Source organism: Hibiscus syriacus, unplaced genomic scaffold (assembly GCF_006381635.1).
Source record: "Hibiscus syriacus cultivar Baekdansim isolate YM2019G1 unplaced genomic scaffold, ASM638163v2 tig00110195_pilon, whole genome shotgun sequence".
Classification (NCBI taxonomy): domain Eukaryota; kingdom Viridiplantae; phylum Streptophyta; class Magnoliopsida; order Malvales; family Malvaceae; genus Hibiscus; species Hibiscus syriacus.
The window spans coordinates 930,067-952,119 of NW_024062621.1; the positions used below are offsets into that span (position 1 = coordinate 930,067).

Consider the following 22,053-nt stretch of genomic DNA (forward strand, 5'->3'; position numbering starts at 1 on the left):
GACTATACTCTATCCTTAGAATTAATTATTCATAAATTTTCCTTGTATGCAAAATATTTATCGAGTTAAATATGCCATCTTAAACTTCCAACAAATCAGCAATCTTATGCAAATGAAAGGGAAAACGGAAACATAGAAAAAATGTTCTCTGCCTGCATGTTTAGCTGTTTCTCCGAACCAATTTACACCCACCAATTTACATCACAAGCACTGATTTTTTTTCTTCTTTCTTTTCTCTCTCAAATAAAAAGAACAAAAGGGTTCGAGGGGAATGGACAAATGATAAAAAACCACGAATGCTAAAAGCTTAGCCTATGGCTTGTGTCCGCAACTTGTTCGCGATGTACAACAAATGGCTGATATTTGCGGACGGATAGTTTTGGAGTAGCTTAAGATTAGAAGTGAAATCACCAGCAAGCAGGCGCCTACGGATTAGAATCAACATCGCACAGCATACCCGTAGCAGCGTTTCCTGCAGAAAATGCATGTCTTTGCTTTAAAACTATCAAAATCTAATCATGTACATTTGATCGATTTAACTTCAAAGAGTTCAAAAGCATGCGTACCTCCTCTATGGATGGCAATTTTCCCGACTCTGACGGGTTCTGACCTAACACGGTTGGGGTAAGGTGATCCAACTTTGCCCTTCCCCAATATATTTACATTTTTTTCTTTTATAATTAGTTTTATATAACATATTTAAAGTTTGTATTAATTTTTTTTGGGGTTGGGACAGGGAGGGTTGGGCTTTTTTGTTAACATTTTGGGGTTGTTGAGTGGTGGGTTGGATTAAAATCTACTGATATCGGGGTTGGGTGAAAACTTAACTTTTGGGTCTGGGCCAGGATGGTAAAAAATCTGACCTGGTCCATGCTGTTGTCATCCCTAATCTTAGAGCAAAGTTCTAGAGAATTGAGTGAGATAAAAATTGCAATCATACCAGAGGGCCTTCAGGGTCACTAAGAAGCGTGTCCCATATGTGGAGACTGTCCGCAAAGTTGAATTCCTGTGTCAAGAGCAAAGTAATCCACCTGAATGCGTAAAAACTGGGGTTGACCTGTTTGATATTAAACACAACACTTAGCATTCAAGCCCAACTAATTACCCTTGACAAGCTGCGGAAAACAACAAGGTGAAAGTGTTCAAAATTTTGAAGGAGGCAAGCATGAGTCAAGATATAAAAGATGTTCAAATTTGGAAACGATATCTTACTTTAGTTGTGATCTCTAGATGACGCCAAAGCTCTTCATCATGTTCCTTCAGAAGCTGTGACAACCTAGAAATTGTGGAACGAATTCCCACATTGCTGTTGTCAAGTTGCTGGCAGAAATGATCACGGAATCCACTCAATAACTCAACAAAACAAAAGAATGTGTCGGCTTCGGCAGCAGCCTGCAAGACTTAAAATATGGAAAATGTTGAAGAAGATAACCAATACTTTGATCATAAATCATGATAACAAATAAACTAAATATGTTATTCTAACTGAAATTGTAATTGGTCTATGGCTATATGTTGGCATAGATACTCCATATTGGTGCTATGATATAATATGAACATTACCGTGCTGTTTTTCAAAAGCTGTAATCTATTGAAAGTTACTGTTTTGTTTAAACTTTTTGGGTAGCTTGGTGCAAGAAAAGGGATGGATTTGATGCAATGGAGTTGCAAACAGAAACAAGAAAATCATGAAAACCTCCTTCCATATTCAATACATGAAAATCAAAACCATCACATGTTAGAGATTTAATAAAAAAGAACTGGGTGAGGACAATAATGAGATCTTACCGCCATTTCCGCATCAGGGTCATTCTTGAATACATAAAATAGAGGTGCCAAGATTTCATTCATTCCTTGAACATACCTTATGCCCGGATTTAACTTGGCAAATACGATTAATATGTTTCTCATTGCATCCTGAACAAGCAATATGCATGTAAGTCTGGAAATTATTCAATCCATATCTAAACTTAAGTCCAAAGGGGTGAAACAATAAATTCACATGAAATAATAAAAGAAAAGAAAATGGTTACCTGATTAGATTTTGCAAGCTGCAAGTCCCCAGAGAAAAAGTGCATGTCTGGATGAGTGCGCATCACATCTCGGTCAATCTGTTCTACGATTTCTGACTCCTACAAATAACCCCGTCCCCAAAATAAAAAAATAAAGAATAAAGGTTTGATATCCATAAGCACTCCATTCATAGATTCTATTAAAATCTGAAAATCACATGTCTGGATGAGTGCGCATCACATCTCGGTCAATCTGTTCTACGATTTCTGACTCCTACAAATAACCCCGTCCCCAAAATAAAAAAATAAAGAATAAAGGTTTGATATCCATAAGCACTCCATTCATAGATTCTATTAAAATCTGAAAATCAGAATTCCCTTGCATTGCTGTCACATATATTCTAGTGTTTTGAAATAAGACTCCACGTATGCTCAACTAAGCATTGATGGAAACCGACTTGGCTGAATTGCATGGACTGTGTAATTTCCCCCCCCTCCTTTAACTTAGGTTAAGGCTTGCATCAATAGGAAGCTTAGATGCTGCAGTCTTTCCTACTATATTGCCAAACAACATCAACATTATAAATACTAAACCCTGATCTCTAAGAAATTATAGAAAGATTCAATACGAAAGAAATTATTATTGGTAAATTAAAGATAGATACTGCAAGGCATAATATTCTCCAAGGATGCATGTAGTGCAAAATGCTTCAGGAATAGCTAACATGAAGACTACTAGACTAGCTCATGTTTTAAAACTTAATCAATTCATACAAGATTAACCAAGTTTTTTACAATGTTATATTTAACACATTCAGACATTAAAAGTTTAAAAGCACATGGTATGATGTACGGCTTCCAAAAACTTATTTTTCAGACCAGCCTAAGAAGGTACCTGGAAGAATTGGTTCCAGACACTGCTTTTCCCAAGGCTCAAAGGATGCTCTCCGTGAGTTATATGTGATCTTGAAAGCAGACCCTTGCTCTCAGAGTTTGATTCATCATTGTCACAAGCCACAGACTTCTCCAACCTCCATGTGATTTCTGACTGACTAGCCACAAAAACATTAAGAAACCCCAAATCTCTTACAGGAAAAAAGGAAGTGAAAGACGACAACCACAAAAGATAACACTACTTTTCAGGACAATAATGCCGAAAAATAAATAAACTCATGCGAAGTCATTCTATTATTAGGAGAGAAAAACAATGTACAGCCAGCAAGAGATGGATAAGCCTCACTTTTCTCTTACAAAATAGTAGTTACATGTTCTAGCTCTCTGCTAATATCGGTTTCTTTCATTACTTATCCACTTAATACTTTATAGATGATGTTGGAATTCTACATTAGAATTAAGCAAAGCAACTAATCGTATCATACTTACTCGCAACTAGCACATCCACAGAATGAATGTCATAGTTGCGTACTGAGTCATATACACTATTTTATCAAGCAAATGGGAAAGAATATGACTTACAGGATTCATCAAGAGCTCTTCCTTAAAATGCCTGTACTGAGACCTTTTCTTAGCTAATTCTGACGACCACTGCCCACGTTCAGGTGGTAAATACCCCAACAACAACTACCACAATAACCAAACAATACGGTCTTCAGCATTAATCCAAAAAATAATCACATTTTCCGAGGAATTTCCACATTTTTCAAATTTCTCAGCAGCAAACAGTATAAAGGGAAAGGGAAAAAACTACCTTCCACACAGTAGATCTAATCCCTGCACCATCAGGAATCCCCTGCGACGCAAACCTCCGCAATCCCCACATATTTATCACCTTCTTAGACAACTGAAAAGAAAAGAAACAAAAAAAAAATAAAGTAAAAGAAGAAGAGAATCGGCTAATCAAGGAGAATACGTAACAAAAACCTCGGATAAGAGCTGAGCCTGTCGAGAGATATCATTGGGAGAAGAGCCAGAGGAGCCGTCGTTTTGATCATTACCACCGCTATTGTGGTTACTATTTTTATTAACTGGATCCCCGGTTTCGGATTTCGAAAGAATAGGAGTGGACTGACGTTTCGAGGCTGCGGCGGCGGCGGGAGGAGGAGGCACTGGAGCCGAAGGCTGAGGAGTTGGCTCGGAAAAGACGGCGGAATCGGTGGTGGTGGCGGTGGTTGGAGAAGGAGAGTAGATGTGCAAGCGATCGTCGGCGGGAGTTGTGGACCAGAGTGAACTGTTGAGCCAATCAGGTACTCGCTTCCTCGCCATTTCAAGATTGGAATCGAGATTTGATCTTTCGAGAAATCAAAAGAATGAATTAATTAAATTAAAATTTGAGCAAATTGTGAACAAAAAATTAGGGGTTGTTTAAAGTCGAAGAACGTTTGAGCTTCGAGTGCTTGTTTTAGGAATTTGTATTATTATTATTTCTTTTTCTGGTTTCTTCGATTCGTGGAGGTGGAAACGAAAATTGGAGTGACAGGACCGTGACAGAGTTGACGTGAAGGACCAATAAAAAATGACAATTTTAATTTTACTTTTTTTTTCATATTTTAACGAGGTTGAGTATGTTTGAATTAAATTAGTTATTTGGTTCTGTATTCTTAATTACAAAACAAAAACAACATTTTAACTCCAATTTTTTTAAAACAATCTTAGTCTAATTATCACGTATATTCACTAATGTTATGCATACTTTAGTAGATATTATGATCTAAATTTCGTTTTGGTCGAAAATATTTTTTTCTATTAAAGAAATAAATTGAGTATATATAATATAAATTACGAGGATCGGGGATCCGCTGCACAATAGAATATTATTTGAGGATTTTAGTTTTTTTTAATAATTCCCTATCTAGGGTAAGAGGAACTTTTAACCATATTCTTAGATTTCGGGAAATTGTTATAAGATTATCTTGTAACACATTTAAGATTTGTTATGCGCATCTTATGATTCTTTTATAGTTTATCGTCAATACATTATATTTCCTTTCTTCCATTTTATAATTTTTTTGAAATTAACTTTTTCACATAATTTTTTTTCGTGAGAAATTACTTTTTATTATTTGTAATATGGGAAATGCTCACGTGCGGAGTTTAATATACGGCTAAAAATTACCGAATACATCATTATTTTCCGTTTTGTAATTATTTGACATTTTACCGAGTTTTTTTAACAAAACTGGTAAAAGCACTACCGGTCAACAAAACCGGTAAAATTATCGAAAACATCATTATTTCTATTGGTTTTGTTATTATTTTGGCATTTTACCGGGTTTCTTAACAAAATCGGTAAAAGTGCTACCGGTTTTGTTATTTTTTTATCGATTTTGTTATTGTTTGACATTTTACCGGAAATGTTTAAAAATATTGATGTTTTAGGTAATTTTTACTGGTTTTGTTATGCCCAACAATAACAAAACCGGTAAAAATAGACTTTTTTAATGACAAAATTAGTAAACATAAAGATTTGTTTCCAACATTTTGTCCAGTATGGTTCTCAAACATATAGTTTCCAAAACAACGTCGATACATTTATTGTAAGTATCGATCATCAAAACATCAAAGTCAATTATTATAAAGTAATAGGTAAAATATACCAGTTTAATGAGAGAATATGTAAACATATGTGTCGATACATTTTCTAAAAGTATCGACCCAGAACATCGAAACCGATAATTATAATGTAATAGGTAAATTTACAATGTAACCAGTATAAATATATCAGTTTATATGATAGAATAGGTCAACATAATATATTAACACAAATTTAAAAAGCGTCGATACATTTTGTCCAAAATGAATGCCAAACGAGGTGCACACATAAAGTGTTGATGCATTTATTAAAAGTATCGATCCAAAAAACATCGAAACCGATAATTACAATGTAATAGGTAAATTTACAATGTACCTGGTAGAAATATACCGGTTTTATGAGAAAATATGTCTACATAATGTATTGACACGTTTTAAGTTTGCGTCGATACTTTTTTCCAGAATGAATGCCTAACGAGGTGCACGCATAAAGTGTCGATACATTTAAAATTGTATCGATCCCAAAAATATCAAAACCGATAATTATAATGTAATATGTAAATTTACAATGTAACCGGTATAAATATACCGATTATATGATTGAATATGTCAATATAATGTATCGACACAAATTTAAAAAGTGTAAATACTTTTTTTCAGAATGAATGCCCAACGAGGTGCACACATAAAGTGTCGATACATTTAAAATTTTATCGATCCCAAAAATATCGAAACCATAATTATATGTAATATGTAAATTTGTAATGTTACCGGTATAAATATACCGGTTTAGTTAGAAAATAGGTCAATATAAGCGCTACCTATTACATTATATAAGCGCTAATATGTTATTGTGCTTGATAATGTTTCTAGTAATTAACCTATTTTATTATATAAGCACTACCTATTATATTATATAAGTGTTACCTAATATGTTATTATGTTTAATAATGTTTACAGTAATTAACCTATTTTATTATATAAGTGCTACCTATTACATTATATAAGCGCTATCTAATTTGTTATTTTACTTGATAATATTTTCGTTTAAATAACAACAATCAATCTAAATTTTAATCTATCACAACCAATTTTTAATATTATTTTAACCGTCGCACAACCGAACAACCGCAGTAATATAGCTAAACAGATAAGATACTTTGAGGTCGAGGCCATATGGAAAATTCCATTAACAAGTGTTCAACAAAAACAACAAGAAGAAGGAAAGTAAAGACAACGAATCCTGAAATTAGGTGTTGATTTAGAAATGATGATGGGGTTTGATTTTACATGTCTGAAGTAGGGATGGCAACTCAACCCGAATCCGACGGGTTTTCGACCCGACCCGACTGATCGAGTCGGATTTTTTAAAAAAAAATTCGGGTTCGGATCGGGTCGGGTCGGTTTTTTTTTAAAATGTACTGTTCGGGTCAGGTCGGGTTTAGGGTGAAAAAAATCCGACCGACCCGACCCGAAAATATATATAATTTATCCTATATATTTAGGGATAATTACAATAATGTCCCTCCATATATAATTTTTTTCAATTAAGTCACTGTTTCATTGAATAAAATTTTTTTATTATTATTTCGGGTCGGGTCGGGTCGGGTTTCTAAGTCATATATTCGGGTCGGGTCGGGTCGGGTGAAACCTTAATTTCGTCGGGTCGGGTCGGGTCAACGGGTGAAAACCCTTTCTTCTCGGTCGGGTGGCCCAAAAACCCGACCTGACCCGACCCAACCCATTGCCATCCCTAGTCTGAAGCCACACAGGAAACAAGGAACATGGACACTGTTTCTTTTATATTAGAGTTTTCAGAGAAAAAAGAATTTGTAAAGAGTTGTAATCGAAAGATTAAATTGTAAAAATAAAAATATTATTAAAAAGCGGAATTAAAGTTAAAAGGGGATCACATCACAGAACAATAAAATTATTTGGTGGAACTAAAGACTAAATACATATTTGAACATTTAAATTCAAACTCGACTAGAACTCGAATATCAACGAGATATAGGGAAATGCAACCACCTAAACACCTCAGAAGGCAGATGACTGTCAAGAGAGTCGTTAACCCATCACTATGGCCAAAGTGTCAAGCAGCACAGTGAGCAGTAAGTCTTCAATTCTTTCCAAAACCAGATGGGTATATACATCAAGTGTGCAGGAAATAGTCCATAAAAACTTAACTGGCACTGCATCAATCATAAGCACATGCTACATGAACAGCAAATCAGATAATGTCGCTGTTACTTGCCATTTTACCAATAATCTCCACATGAGCAGACTCCATCCTTGAAAATGTGGAATCGCTTTATATCTCTCAATACGATCTCCCTCTGGCTCATCTTACTAGCATATTTCATCAGGGAATGGCAATCCCCACATACTCTCAAGTTCTTCACTATCCTGATAGTTGTCCCTGAAGAAGTGTGTATTAAGGCAAAGGCAAGAGCCAATTTCTCACTGTGACTTCCTAATGCATCTTCCTTCTCTTCTTCCTCAATATTATGAAGTACCCACCCGGTTTCAGGCATATATCCTTGTTCTCTTGCACCGACCACTATTTCCTCTAGTTTCAGGTATATTTCTCTCGCATGCTTATGAGCATGATCACCGGCAAACTATGGACTTGTCCATCAACTTCGATAGAACTCCACCCTGGATCTTTGCCGACAGCTCGACTCCGCATTGCCATTCTTGTTCTCTCCGCATCTTCCCTCTCCCAACTGCAGCGTAAACGTTGACATGAAAACATAGCTCCCGGGATGTTTAGGCTCAAGCTGGAGGAGCTTCTGTGACACTAGTTCTGACATTTTAATGTTTTTGTGAGCTCTGCAAGCACAGAAAAGTGCTCCCCATGTCACGAAATCAGGAAGTATAGGCATCCTTTCTATGAACTTCATGGCTTCATTAAGTCGGCCAGCCCTGCCTAACAAATCAACGACCAACGTATAATGCTCATGGTAGGCTCAATCGAGTAATCGAGCCTCATGCTGGAAAAGAAGTTAAGCCCAAGATCTACTAGCCCAGTGTGTGAGCATGCGGTCAGGAGGGCTAGAAAGACCACCCCATCAGGTTTATTCCTGCAAACATGACAAATTTGAGTTTATTCAGAAAGGTTAGAATTAAGATTTGAGCTCGATGAAAATTCCTAAAATCGCACCTGAAAAAATCATATTTTTGAAGCATTGGATAAGTTGCCCATAACATCCATGGATTGCCCAGCCCCATCATGACACTCCAGGTACGAATGTCCTTCTCTTTTGTTTCTTCAAAAACCTTGCTAGCAGACTGAATATTTCCACACTTTGAATCATATCAACCAATGCAGTAGCAATTGCTTGATTCAACTGAAACCCATTTTCCACAGTATACCTATGGATACGGACTCCGGCTCGATTGCACCGATTTTAGCACAAGCCGAAAGAGCCGAAACAAGAGTAAAATCATTAGGCCTCAAACCAACCTCCAGCATCTTAAAGAACATAGACAAGGCCTTCTGATGATCCCCGTTCTTTGATATCCATTAACAATTTAGTCCAAGAACTACATCCTTTTCCTTCATTTCATCAAAAGCTGTATTGCTTTGGTCAAATCCCCATTCCTCATAAGCCCATTTATCAAACTATTCCAAGAACCAATATTCCTCAGGCATAGCTTCGAAAGCTCCATAGCTTTCCCTAAATTCCCCACTTTACAACACCCATTAATCAACACATTCCACAACAGTATACTCTCGCTCTTGTTCTCAGGACTTTCATCAAACCGTGCAACGCAAGGCCCATTTCCTCGAGTTTCACATACATTTCCACTAATGAAACCCGAACGAACGTATCAAACTCTACCCCGGATTTGATTATTCTTCATGAAGGATCAGGCCAAGGCACGAAGACCCTCCCCCGCCACAGATCTGATCACGACGGGTACGTAGTTTATCAGGACGAACTCTATGTCTCAACATGAGAAAATGGAGATCACGAAAGGGTACGTAAGTTTATCAGGACGAACTCTATGTCTCAACATGAGAAGAAAATGGATAGTGAGGATTGGAAATGGGAATTCTCCGTTAAACCACGGATCAAGCATTGAAAAGGAATAAGCTTTTGTGGTCGGAATTGTTGAACACGGCGAGGCATAAGGGGTGGATTTGAGTGAAGAAGAAGCGGAGATTAAGAGAGTGGTGAGGTTGCACTGGAAGAGATGTGGCGGCCGCAGGATTTGGGCGTGGATTTGGCGGAGTTGGAGGGTGGTTTCGGAGATTTGATGAGAGATGCGAAATGGGTTTTGAGGGGATCTTGAGATGATGATTGTTGTGATGAATCAGCGCCATTAGAGACGGAAGCTTGGGTGTTTGAATTTGAAGGAAGAAGAGCTGGTTTTAGCGGGAGAAGTGTGTCGTTCGAAGAGTAGACGAAGACTTCATTTGAACTGTTGTTAATAGGCTGTGGGGATACGTTCATAAAATCATAGTCTTTAGGATAAAATACACATATAGTCACTAAAACTATGTTGAAAAATCTTTCAGCTACTAAAGTCTTGAAAATTATAAATAATTATTAAATTTATCAAACTGTTATAAAATAATTAATATTCTTATAAAACAATGATAAATTTTAATATAATTAAGGATTATTTATAACTTTTTGATATGTTTAATGTCAATTTTTTAATAGTTTAATAAATGTTAATGTCTATTTTATATATCATTTGAGAAGTTTAATGATCATTTATATCTTTATAGCTTAAATGACAAAAAGGTTATTTTAATAAGTTTAGTGACCATTTATACATTTACCCTAATCTTTATGTTCCATTATCAAAATTAAAGAAGTGTCAATTATAACTATGGTCATTAATCAAAGTATAATTTTATAATTTTTAATTGAATTTAATTTAGTGCAATTTAATTAAAGTATCATCGATTTAGTTAAAAGAATATTTAATATTTAATATAAAAATAAAAGTTTATAAAGAGACTAATAATTTTAATTTTCACTAAATTAAAACCATATCACTCATTTTCTCCACTTCTATTATTTTCTCTATTTTTTAAAAATTCATTATTTTTAAAATTTTTCTTAGTATTTGATTTTTTTAATTTTTTTTTTAAAAATATTTTTTAATTTTTTTTAAAATTTTTAAAAATAATTTTTTTTGCCCAACGGGTAATGGAATCCTACTTGTAATGCAATTTCTCAATCTGAAAGTGAAATAACATGAATCGGAAAATCGTCCGTTCACCGCCACCTGTCATTCTCCGTCCTCAAATAAAAAACACCCAAAACTGTTTTCTCTTTCCCCTTGCATTTTCCCGAGAAAATTAACCTCGTAAGCAAATTTCCCCAAGAAAAATGATTCGATCCTCGTGAAAAAAGAACTCTAACCGGGCGTGAAGCAGTACCATGAGGTCGATCTATGACCTCTTTTTTAACTTACAAAATCGAAAGCTTTCCTCTTCAATTCTTTCATGGATAATCGAGAACAACAAGATCGAGACAGAACCCTAATTACCGGCCCGAAACAAATCAATGCCGCACATGATAAGTGCAAGTAATTGAATGGAAGATCGAGACAGAACCCTAATTACCGGCCCGAAACAAATCAATGCCGCACATGATAAGTGCAAGTAATTGAATGGGAAGATTCGAGAACGAGCTAGCTAGATTGTGGAGTTTAAGTTCTGCCCTTAAGGAAGCTAATGAGAAGAAGCAAAGTCTTCAAGAGAACTCCTGTCGCTCATTCAGGTAATGATTTTTTTGATTAAATTTGGTTAATTTTTTTTCTTGAGAAATATGTTTTTTTAGCAAATCAAATTTGGGTTTTTGAATACAAGCTGAATTTGTAGAGAGAAAAGAGGGTTTTGAAGTAAAAGGAAAAGTGGAATATTGTTTGTTGATTTGGAAGTAGTGACTTGAGTGAAAAGGTAAAGGGGACATTGCTGAAATTTTAGAAGCTTGGAGTAGTAATCCGGTTTATCTGCCATTTTTTCTTCCTGATTTAGAAATAGGGGTAAGGAAAAGAAGAAGAAACTTTCTATAATAATGGATCAAGCGATCAACTATTGGAAGAAAGTTTTTTTCTCTCTAGATTCTTAAGTTGTAATGTTTAATAATTTTATAAGTTATTGTAGAAAGAAAGCTACAATTTTAGTTTTATGCTCATTGTTGCTATTCTGGAAGATAGTAGGATCATAGTTTACCTAATTTGCTACTTGACCTCTCATTATGGAACTGATATGTGATATGGATCACAGTTCTCTATCGAACAAATCGTGTTGGTATGTGCTACATGTATCGATTCCCTAAACCTGACAAACTACGAATCAGAGGATGAAGTTATAGTATTTCAGTTGATACAATGGTTTATTTTCTGTGTTTGATTGATAACTGTAGGCTATTTAGTCATGGAGCACAAAGAAAATAGATTTCTGGTGTCTGTACCTAAATTATTTACTAGGTTGGGCAGTATAGGTTGTGAATTGGTAAAGCCAATCATTTCAGAGGTTGGCATATTATGACTTCTGTTGGGTTGCTCAAATGCTCCAGAAAGAATACTAGCATAGATTTTTTTTTCAATTAGGCTTTACTGGGATAAAGCGAGATGATCGTTGTCTTGGTGAATGAAACTTTTCCCTTGACAAATTTGAATATTCTATCTTTGTATCTTTTTAGTACCAAAATAAGATTGTTGATTCACTCAGTTCCCTTATGCTTCATTTACTTACTATTTGTGCTGTTTTTTTTTTCATTTCTTTAGGAAAATAATATATTTTTTTCACTCTTATTCCTGGTTTTTTGGAAATTGAGAATATCTGGTTCTTTTCTGCTGTGTCAAAAATTGAATGGCAGTTCTTTATTTGGCTGGATGCCTGAGCTTAATTTGACTAAAAGATGTATTGTTTTCCCCCTTTTCAGATTTCTATCCTTTTGTACCTGATAGATTCGTTGTTTCTGTTCAATTTCTTTCTCTTCCTTTCAGATGCTTTTCCCCCCTTCCATTTTTCCATTTTAGGTCCCTTAAATTGTTTCATTGTAATGTAAACATGCCATTGAAAGCTGTTTAAGAATTGCATTTGCATTCTTCTCTTTTCATTTAGTTTTAGTAGATTGAGAATATCTGGTTCTTTTCTGCTGTGTCAAAAATGAAATGGCAGTTCTTTATTTGCTGGATGCCTGAGCTTAATTTGACTAAATAGATGTATTGTTTTCCCCCTTTTCAAGATTTCTATCCTTTTGTACCTGATAGATTCGTTGTTTCTGTTCAATTTCTTTCTCTTCCTTTCAGATGCTTTTTCCCCTTCCATTTTCCATTTTAGGTCCCTTAAATTGTTTCATTGTAATGTAAACATGCCATTGAAGCTGTTTAAGAATTGCATTTGCTTTCTTCTCTTTTCATTTTAGTTTTAGTAGATAGGAAAAGTTGAATTGATCAAGCCATATGACACTTGAAGGACCTGGTGAGCTATTTAAATTTATTTTCTTGCACCACACTCACTCTCTGGATTTGATAGCATGGGCCTAATTACTTGGTCCACTGATTAAACGGACTGGAACTTGCTATGAAGGTCAAAACTAAGTCTTGAATAAACTGAATGGGCTTGAGGAAATGCATGAGAGACTAGAGGCAAGGAAACTAGTGATGGCAAACATGTCAACTCGTAGCAAACGTACGGCGGAGGATGCTAAAAAAGAAGAGGAAATGCTTAGCACTGAAGTGAGATCGTTGTTGGTTGCTGGTACCTCTCTTTCTGTAGCAAGGAAGCGATTGCAGGTGAAGTTTTTTTTTATTTAAAATGTCAATTAGCTTTAGTGTTCCATTTTTATCATCGGGAATGTTGAATTTATGATATTTTTGAAGTGATCTTTTATTAAGTTTTAGATATTATAAATCCTTCTCCCATTCACCCTGTGTGAAGGTGGATGAGGGGCTTAAATGGAGACCTTTCTCATTCTATGAATTCCTTTGAATAGTCAAGGGTTATCCCCTTCTTGCACTCCCTCATCTTTTCCTCCTTTTCAGATAATTAGTTTTAGTCTTTCATGCTGGCATGATTGATAATCTGTTGTTTTTATTACAGGAAGCAAATAGATTACTCACTGAAGAAGGGGTTATGTTAAACTTAAAAATGTGCAAAGGAAGCTTCGAGCAAGGCAACAATATATGATATCACAAGTTTCATTACTCTATCCTGTAAAGGTCTTGGTTGGACCTGCACAAGAGCAAGAACTTGAGTCCTATTCTAGCAGTAGTAGATTAGGTAATGTTCTAGTAGTTTTGGATTGCTAAACCTTTGCAAAGAAGGCCCAACATATAGTTTTAATTGGCAGTCAATCTCCTGATTTAGAAAACAATTCTCTTTCCTATTTAGCTCGTGGTTTATTCCGATATTTTTAATTAATGTTTACCGTCTCCTATTTATCGTCGAAAACCCAGAGTTATGATTTTTATATTTCGTACTCTTCACTCTCCCCTTGTTCTTGAGATTTGGATGCCAAAATGGTTTGAGTACGTAGACCTGGCTATATTAGACCTATATGATTGTTCCAATATGTTATTTTACTTAGATTAGACCTATCTATATTAGAATGATACAATTATATGACACAAACGCATGGAAAACTGATTAAAGCATGGCATAAAAACAAAATAACACGAACATGACATAAACACTTGAATGTCTTGAATATTGTGAAATTTTGGACGTCTTTTGCTTTCATGGTTACACTTTTGACTCCAACAAAATGGTGTTGCCTGCTAATGTATTGATACTAACTTCTTTCTGTTGCTGTCGTCACTAGGGAATTCTTCTGCATCTAAGCCTGTTAGTCAAGGTCCTTGACGATTTTAGGTCTGAATCTCATGCTTCCTTTTACAAAGATGAGCTTTTTCAACAACAAAAAAGGAGGTTCAGAGATCTGCAAGTGCATTAGGATATGTTGCACATGTGCGTTCCATTGCTTCTGCATAATCTAAAGTTATCTTTTATTACTGAAATGATCCTTTTTCTTAATAATATCAAGCTTTATACATCAAGTTTTTTCTTCCTACTTCCTGCAATCTGTTGTTGCTTTAAGATGCAATAGTAATTTTAGATTGCTATGATGTAAACATAATATCTTGGGCTTAGTCTTGTTCATGTGTAATTTCCTTCTCATTTCCCCTTATTTCCTCGCCTGCAGCTGTTCCACTAATTGCATCCTATTTACAAGTTCCTTTGCGTTTCCACTTCGCTTGGGTGGTTCTCGCTCATATATTATCGATCCTGTGCCTCAGTAGAGCCTGCATCTTCTGATTTGTCACCAGATACAGCGTTTTCAGCAAATGTAAAGCAAGCAGAATTTCCACTGTTTTTAGATGGTCAAGACACAACAAGAGCAGCATATGCTGTATTCTTGTTAAACAAGGTGAGTGTTCACATATTATCATTTTTCTTCCGGGATGAATTATTTACTTTGCATTTATATTTATGTTATTGGATTCAAATGGTCTGCCAAGTTGGCATGTCCATGATCTTCAATCCACATCTTGGAAAAAAGAGTGCTTGTTTGCTCTGCAGCTTTCATGTCATTGATAGGGACTAGTCATCCTTCATCATCATCTTCATTATTATTATAATCATGGTTGAATTATTCGGTAGATATTGGATTTACCACATCTAGTTTCTTAGGATGGAATGTTAAGACTATCTATAAACTTCACCGTCAGATGAGATGAAGGATTATCAATAATTTGAAAAATATGTGATAGCCTATCTTACTACTATTAGAAGGTCTGGCACTTAAATCCCCTTCCCCATAGCTAAAAACTATGTTACTTTCACTCGGTAACATCCTCAAATCCATGTCCGAAAATTGTAAGACACAAATATTTAAAGAAAATGAGTCTGAGCAAGATCATGTTCCTTCAGCAAAAAAAATTGTCGAGTTGTTGGGTCTTGTAATTGTCTTTGGTTGTAAGATATTCATTATGAGATCATGTTCCTTTCAGCAAAAAAAAATTGTCGAGTTGTGTGGTCTTGTAATTGTCTTTTGGTTGTTAAGATATTCATTATGAAATGAATGCAAAATCGTCGTTATATTTGCAGGATGTAGAGCAACTTTTGAATTTCATTGGGGTCAAGAGTTTAGGACCGCGACATGTTCTGGCAAATTTGAAGGAGCTTCTAAGGTCTGTCCAATCTTCAGAATATATCGATACCTGAATTTTGATTTTGTTGGATCAACTGTAATTAGTTATTTAATACGATATAAATGAACAACCCAGTTTTCTTCACACACACGGCACGGGTGCGGATTTTTGACCAACCCCTTTTTATAAGAAAGAAACCTGAAAAGATCACATTTTTTGTTGTTTACATAATCATAATCACACTGGATTTTTCAGATTTCTGATGATGAGCATATTTGATCGTTATTATTGTTTGGAATACAATGTTTATCGAAAGTTGATTAGATTTGGAAAATAGTTTATTGTTTGGAAATGTCTGCATAAAGCTTTGCAATATTTTATTAGGTAAGCTACAATTGTGATCACTTTTGTTTTGATTGTGTAATTTTATTATTGAAATTAAGATTTATGTTTTGATCACTTACGTTATCGATTTATTATAATTTGATCACTGAATCATTAACTATAGTCACTCAAGTTGACGTGATACGTTAAAAAAATGCTTCTGGTCTTTTGTGTTGTCATTTTGTAGTTAACAATTGAACCAAAAGTGTGAGTTAGACATGGACACAGACATAGAACTGCGTACTTTATTGGTAAACCATATATATAATAGCTGATTACAATCATACTTGAAATTTCATTAAAACCAACAAAACACAGGCTAAAACACAAGAGCTTTAGTCAAACTTCGAAACAAATAAGATACTGAAAACAATCACATACAACAGAAACCAACTTTGCTCAAATCTTCGTGACAGCTAAACAGATCTCCTGAAGATGTAGATTGCAAGGAAATTGACGACGGTCGAGTATCGACAGGCAGTGATGCACATCTCGACGAAAGAAAACCAAACTCTTCGCCAATATGGATTGTAGAGTACAAGAAAAGTTGTCAACAACATAACCGCATAAGACACCAGAAAGCTCACACGAAAAACATACATATCTAGCAAGCTATCTTCTTCTTCATCGTTTGATGCGGTCGATACGGTTGAAGGTGGATCAGTTTTCGAGCAACTTTTATGTATCATAGGTCCACAGAGAAAAGGGTTACCCTCGTAACTGCTTTCATCAAAGGTCCCAAATTGAGCTTTTTGTTCAGGAATACTACCTGACAAGTTGTTGTGCGCCACACTGAAAACCTCCAAAGAGTTCAATTCTACCAACTGATTTGGGATTTTACCAGCCAAGTTGTTGTAAGAAAGGTCCAAGCTCTCAAGTTGCTTAAGATTAGAGAATGACGAAGGAATAACTCCGATCAAGTTATTGTGTGACAAGTTTAAAGAATGGATTTGGCTCAAGTTTCCAAAATCGGGCGGAATTCGACCGGTTAACTTGTTGCAGGATAAATCAAACCCAGCTAACATATTAAGGATTTTGCCACTATATGATAAGGATGCACTCTTTGTTGTGAACTCTATAGATTCTTCGATGTAGCTGCTTGGATACTCATCATCATCTGTACCCCTTCTTCCCAATTTCGATGTCCAAAAGATCGTCGGTTCGTCTTCTTCGAAAAACACACCTTGAGTTAGAATCTTGTCCTCTTGAATTGGAAGAGTTAAATTCCCCAAACAAGAAGGTATACGACCAGAAAACATGTTTTGAGAAAGATCAATGATGCTCAAGGACTGCAACATGCATAATTCATCCGGAATTCGGCCGTGTAAACGATTAGATTTCAAGAGAAGAACACTTAAGGAAGAAAGTGTGCTAATCGATTTCGGAATACTCCCAGATAAATTGTTTTGAGAAAGATCTAATGTCACTAATGAATCAGTGTTACAAAAATCAAGTGACAATGGACCACTCAGTCTATTTTCATGCAGGTGGACATGCATTCAAGTTGCAGAATTCCATCGGAATCGAACCGTTTCCATACTCCATTATCAACTTATTGTTACTGAGATCAATTTCCACTAATGAAGTCATAAACTCAACAGTAGAAACATTAGTACCTTTCATCTCACCAGAAAAATTATTCCCATCCAAATAATTTCTTCAATCCATTTGCGTTGAGAATTGCAGAACTACATTTCCGGTGAGATTATTATTCGATAACCTCAGAATCCTCATTGTGTTCTTAATGATCAACTCTTCTGGTACTCTTCCAGACAACTGATTGTTTGCCAAATCCAAAACTGATAAATTCTTCAGTCACTTAAACAAGGAGGGATATCACCTTCAATGACATTCTTGGATATGAACAACCGTCTCAAATTCGGAAAAGTCGAACATATATCAAAGGAATCCGACCTCGTAATTCATTATCAGATATGTCCATGAAGACACATTAAATTAGGAGCTGATGGTAATGAAAGAGAACCAGAAAAAGCATTACCTCTCAAGATCAAATATTCCAAATTTGTGTTGTTTTCCAACAACCAAATTGGGAGTTTTCCACTGAATTTGTTCCAAAAAGATCACATATCTCAAATCATACTGATATGAAGAAAGTTAAGAGATTCAACACTGAGTTCTTGAGATGTTATGCACTTTGACACTGATGACATTCAACTGGAACTTTGGGATTGAGGTATGCAATGAAGGTTCCATTACCATGTTGTTTTCATCACCATAGAGGAACTTGAGGTTTGGAAGGTTTACAAGTGGTACAAATGATGTTGGAATTTGAAGACGGTTTTTTGAGAGAGATGTATGTAAGTGAGTTAAGGTTTGTAAAGGAGAGAGATTTCCAGAAAATTGATTGTTGGAGATATCTAACTCACGGAGAGATGTCAAGTTACCCAAACAATGTGGGAACATTCCCTTGATGCATTCCAACTCAGATCCAACACTTCTAGATTCTTTAGATCACACCATCCTGAAAAAAATTATAAAATATTTATAGACAATTCTCTTGGATAACTACCTATTTGGTTACCACATATTACTTAGTTTATATTTTGGTCACTTAACTATTTTTTTCCAATATCATACTTATTAATGTAAGTTTTGATCACCCACCGTTAAAAAAATTAACAGTGACGTTGACATAATATTTTTAATTTTTTAATATTGATGTGACATCACTTTATGATGATACGTCAACATCACCATTAATATTGGATAAACTAAGTATTTAGTCACTCAACTATCACTTTGGTCCCGTTTTGATCATCCAACTATTTTTTTAAAATCGTCACTAACATGATGTTTTGATTTCATTTTGGTCATTCTTCGTTAAAAAATTAACATAACTGATGATTTGGTGTTTTTTTAATTTATCTTCAATGATGACACATCAACATCACTATTAATTTTTAATGACAGGTGACCAAAATGAAATTAAATGTAACATTAGTGATGATTAAAAACAATCGGTGACCAAAACGAAACCAATATTATAGTTCTGTGACTAAATACATATTTACCCTTTGGTCAGAACCAAAATGTAACGTTAGGTAGAACTTTAAGGAATATAATAATTGAGTGACCAAAACAAAAATTAAACAATAGATGAGTGACCAAATAAGTAGGTTACTCAATTATTTTTTTTATATACATATGAGATAAATATAAGGTAATATATATTCAAAGACTTTCAACTAATTAACTATCAACTCTCGTATTACTCAATTATCATTTAATATAAAAGGATAGCCATTCTTATAAAAAAAAGAAAATTGTATTTAAATGATACCTTTGTGGATCACAAAATTTTCCAATTGATTTCTCCTCATATATAGTTCCTTTAAGCTCGTAAATGCATCCAAATCTGAGAAAAGAGAAGTACCCAGATAAACTTCATTATATCATCTTAACTCTTCATTTTAATAGAATTGAGATTTTGATTACAAGAAAATAATTTTACCTTTCATATCTAATGACCCTTTCAACTCATTGTTACTTATGTCCAAATATGTCAGATTTGGAAACCCATTAAGTGATGCAAATACGCTTGTATCGAAGAGATTGTCATACAAATACAGCTCTTCTAAAAAGCTCAACTTCAGTTCCGTACCATCTTCTACAAAAGATTCACATCAATGAAAAGGATTTGCACAGAATATAATGATATTCAACTTACTTAAACCGATCAAATATAAATGTATACCTTTGAAGGATCGAAAGCTTTCGATTTTGTTCGAGCTCAGATCTAACACCTTTAAATTTATCAAATGATTCAAGTCTGTATATATCAAAGTTTGATACAATGAATCATTATGTTAGTGAATTTAAAATATATTGAATAGTTTATAATGTTAAAAAGAATTAGCAAGAAGAAAAGGTTATAGCTTTTTTACCTTCAACATATAATGAGCCTTGCAAATCGTTGTTCGATATCTATGGACTTTAGGCCTGAAAGTCCTTCAAGGAAGGACAGTGTGTTCCGAAAGAAATTAGCACTCAAATCAAGTCGTTCCAGGTTTGCTAGCCTCAGTTGTGTTTCATCTATCGTTGAAATATATTCTTTTAGTTACTATCATTGAAATCTGAAAATTTAATTCATTTAAACTATACTTTACCTTTGTTTAAGATGCTTTCGATGCTGTTGGAGTTCAAGTCCAAATATCTCAAGTTTGTCAAATTATTCAACCCTGCATTCAATCTCAAATACTAATTAATCATATGTTCATGATACGTCAATGATATGTTTGAATAATTGTTTTCTTAGATAAAATTGACTTTAAAGTTTAAAAAAAACAAAGAAGGTAAAACCAATTTACCTTGAATATGAAGCAATTCTCCTTCCAAATCAATGGATCTCAGACTTAAATTCTTCAAGGAAGAAAGACTACTCAATTGGAACATGATGTCGTTTCCTAAAGGGTTCCAACTTAAATCAAGAGTTCCTAAGTTAAGGAGTCTTGAAAACCATCGGAAACCTGATAAATATTAATATGAATTAACAAACAAATAAATAACAATATTTTATTTTCATATAATTTGATTGATATTTTATTAGATTAGTGAAATGTACCATTTGAATGACTTGATCCTTCCAGTTGATTGAATGCTAAACTTAGATATCGAAGTGATGAAAATTCACTCAAAGGTAGAATAACGCTGTCATTCAAGAGATTTACACTCAAATCAAGAATCTCCAAGTTACCTAACGCAGATGATAGCTTTTCGAAACCTGCAAGATCGCCCTAGAAAGAGTTAGTAGCTTTTTATTCCCAAATAAAATATTTATTATTAGATAAAAAATGTTAGTTGACTAATAATATGTCATAATTCATATTATTATTTTAGACACATGATAATATCATGTCAATGATAAACATGAATATTTATCAACTAATGATTTTCCTCCAATCAAGATATATTTTGTCACAAAGTGAAACATTAGGAGTTAAAATATTTTGAGAAAAATAAGGATCAAAATGATTTAATTAAATGTTAAAAATATTTGTTGACGACCAAATTGTAAATTAACAAAGAGTTGGGTTGAAAACTATAAAATTAAGGAAAAATAAAAGGCACGACCTTCATTTTCAATGCAACCAGCAATGGCATTCCCTCTCAAATAGAGTCTCTTCAACCCCACAAAGGGAAGAAACAAAGAGGCATTGAGATACCAACCCTCGCTACTATCCCTTGTGGAATTAAGGGTGAGTCCGACCAGTCGTCTCGTGGTGGTGTTGCACTCGATCCCTTTCCATCGACAACAATCGGAGCCCTTCGGCTTGTCCCAGTCGACTAGTTCGTCGTAATGATTGAAGAAAGGTTTGAGTTGCAAGAGAGCAATCCTCTCATGCTCCAAACAAGCATAAGTAGTACCTTCCAACAGCAAAAACACACTCATCACTGCTATCCTAATAAACAATAGCCATTTAAACTCCATCACCATATCTCTACTTTTAACTTGTAGGGATATACTTTGAATAAGCCTTGTTCAACCTTTTTATTTATAGACAAGGCATCCCTGCTAATAAAATGAACCATTGACTTTAGGTCAACCCTTAACAAAATTAAATTAATAGTTCCTTTTGAAAAGTATTCTTTTGAAAAGTATTCTATAGGTCGGGACTAACGCGTAGACCACCTTGAGGACATTGATTCATTGAACTTGACCTCAGGTCAGATCCTCGACTGCGAAAGCTGATAGTTAACGTAATAAAATGATGATAATAGTACTGATGCATCACGTTATTTTCTAATTAGATTTTTAAAAATAATAATAAATATAATACTTTTAATATAAAATATTATATTTAATTTTGTAATTGATTTGATAGGTTCGAGTTTTTTTTTTCTTTTTATAAAATTCACATTTTGGATGGCGTTAGATTTTTTCTTAAGCTATTGGTTGATTTTAATTGGGTTGGATTTGAATTTTGAGAGAATCCACCCCCAAGATAGTTACAAAATTATCCATTTTATGAATATATATATTACAAGTTAGCGTTAGTTTTGATATTAATTGTTAGCTCGA

At 34.5% G+C, this 22,053-nt stretch overlaps 3 protein-coding genes, 2 long non-coding RNA genes and 2 pseudogenes across 5 annotated transcripts; 2 read left to right on the forward strand and 5 right to left on the reverse strand.

The window, feature by feature from the left end:
- Window positions 1-133: 133 nt before the first annotated feature.
- LOC120218214 (TBC1 domain family member 13-like) lies at window positions 134-4,389 on the reverse strand. The gene is made up of 9 exons (XM_039215185.1): window positions 3,894-4,389; window positions 3,721-3,813; window positions 3,489-3,593; window positions 2,908-3,060; window positions 2,034-2,132; window positions 1,789-1,917; window positions 1,213-1,392; window positions 941-1,057; window positions 134-472 (listed from the first exon to the last, which is right to left on the reverse strand). Exons 1-9 carry the CDS (start codon window positions 4,233-4,235, stop codon window positions 308-310), a joined length of 1,383 nt encoding a protein of 460 aa, XP_039071116.1. The 5' UTR covers window positions 4,236-4,389; the 3' UTR covers window positions 134-307.
- Window positions 4,390-7,759: 3,370 nt separating this feature from the next.
- On the reverse strand, window positions 7,760-10,292 carry LOC120218062 (annotated as a pseudogene).
- Window positions 10,293-10,724: 432 nt separating this feature from the next.
- LOC120218215 lies at window positions 10,725-14,358 on the forward strand. Its single transcript, XR_005525220.1, has 4 exons — window positions 10,725-11,245; window positions 13,066-13,271; window positions 13,579-13,758; window positions 14,300-14,358. It is a non-coding gene; the product is annotated as an uncharacterized LOC120218215 (long non-coding RNA).
- A 20-nt stretch (window positions 14,359-14,378) lies between these two features.
- Window positions 14,379-15,895, forward strand: LOC120218063 (annotated as a pseudogene).
- A 519-nt stretch (window positions 15,896-16,414) lies between these two features.
- Window positions 16,415-17,326, reverse strand: LOC120218004 (receptor like protein 21-like). The gene has a single exon (XM_039215014.1). It carries the CDS (start codon window positions 17,309-17,311, stop codon window positions 16,430-16,432), a length of 882 nt encoding a protein of 293 aa, XP_039070945.1. The 5' UTR covers window positions 17,312-17,326; the 3' UTR covers window positions 16,415-16,429.
- An 863-nt stretch (window positions 17,327-18,189) lies between these two features.
- On the reverse strand, window positions 18,190-19,632 carry LOC120218005. Its single transcript, XR_005525211.1, has 3 exons — window positions 19,486-19,632; window positions 19,315-19,389; window positions 18,190-18,495 (listed from the first exon to the last, which is right to left on the reverse strand). It is a non-coding gene; the product is annotated as an uncharacterized LOC120218005 (long non-coding RNA).
- Window positions 19,633-19,918: 286 nt separating this feature from the next.
- Window positions 19,919-21,477, reverse strand: LOC120218007 (receptor-like protein 56). Its single transcript, XM_039215016.1, has 4 exons — window positions 21,105-21,477; window positions 20,342-20,500; window positions 20,141-20,212; window positions 19,919-20,066 (listed from the first exon to the last, which is right to left on the reverse strand). The coding sequence occupies exons 1-4, from the start codon at window positions 21,466-21,468 to the stop codon at window positions 19,921-19,923; spliced, it is 741 nt and encodes a 246-aa protein (XP_039070947.1). The 5' UTR covers window positions 21,469-21,477; the 3' UTR covers window positions 19,919-19,920.
- Window positions 21,478-22,053: the final 576 nt, after the last annotated feature.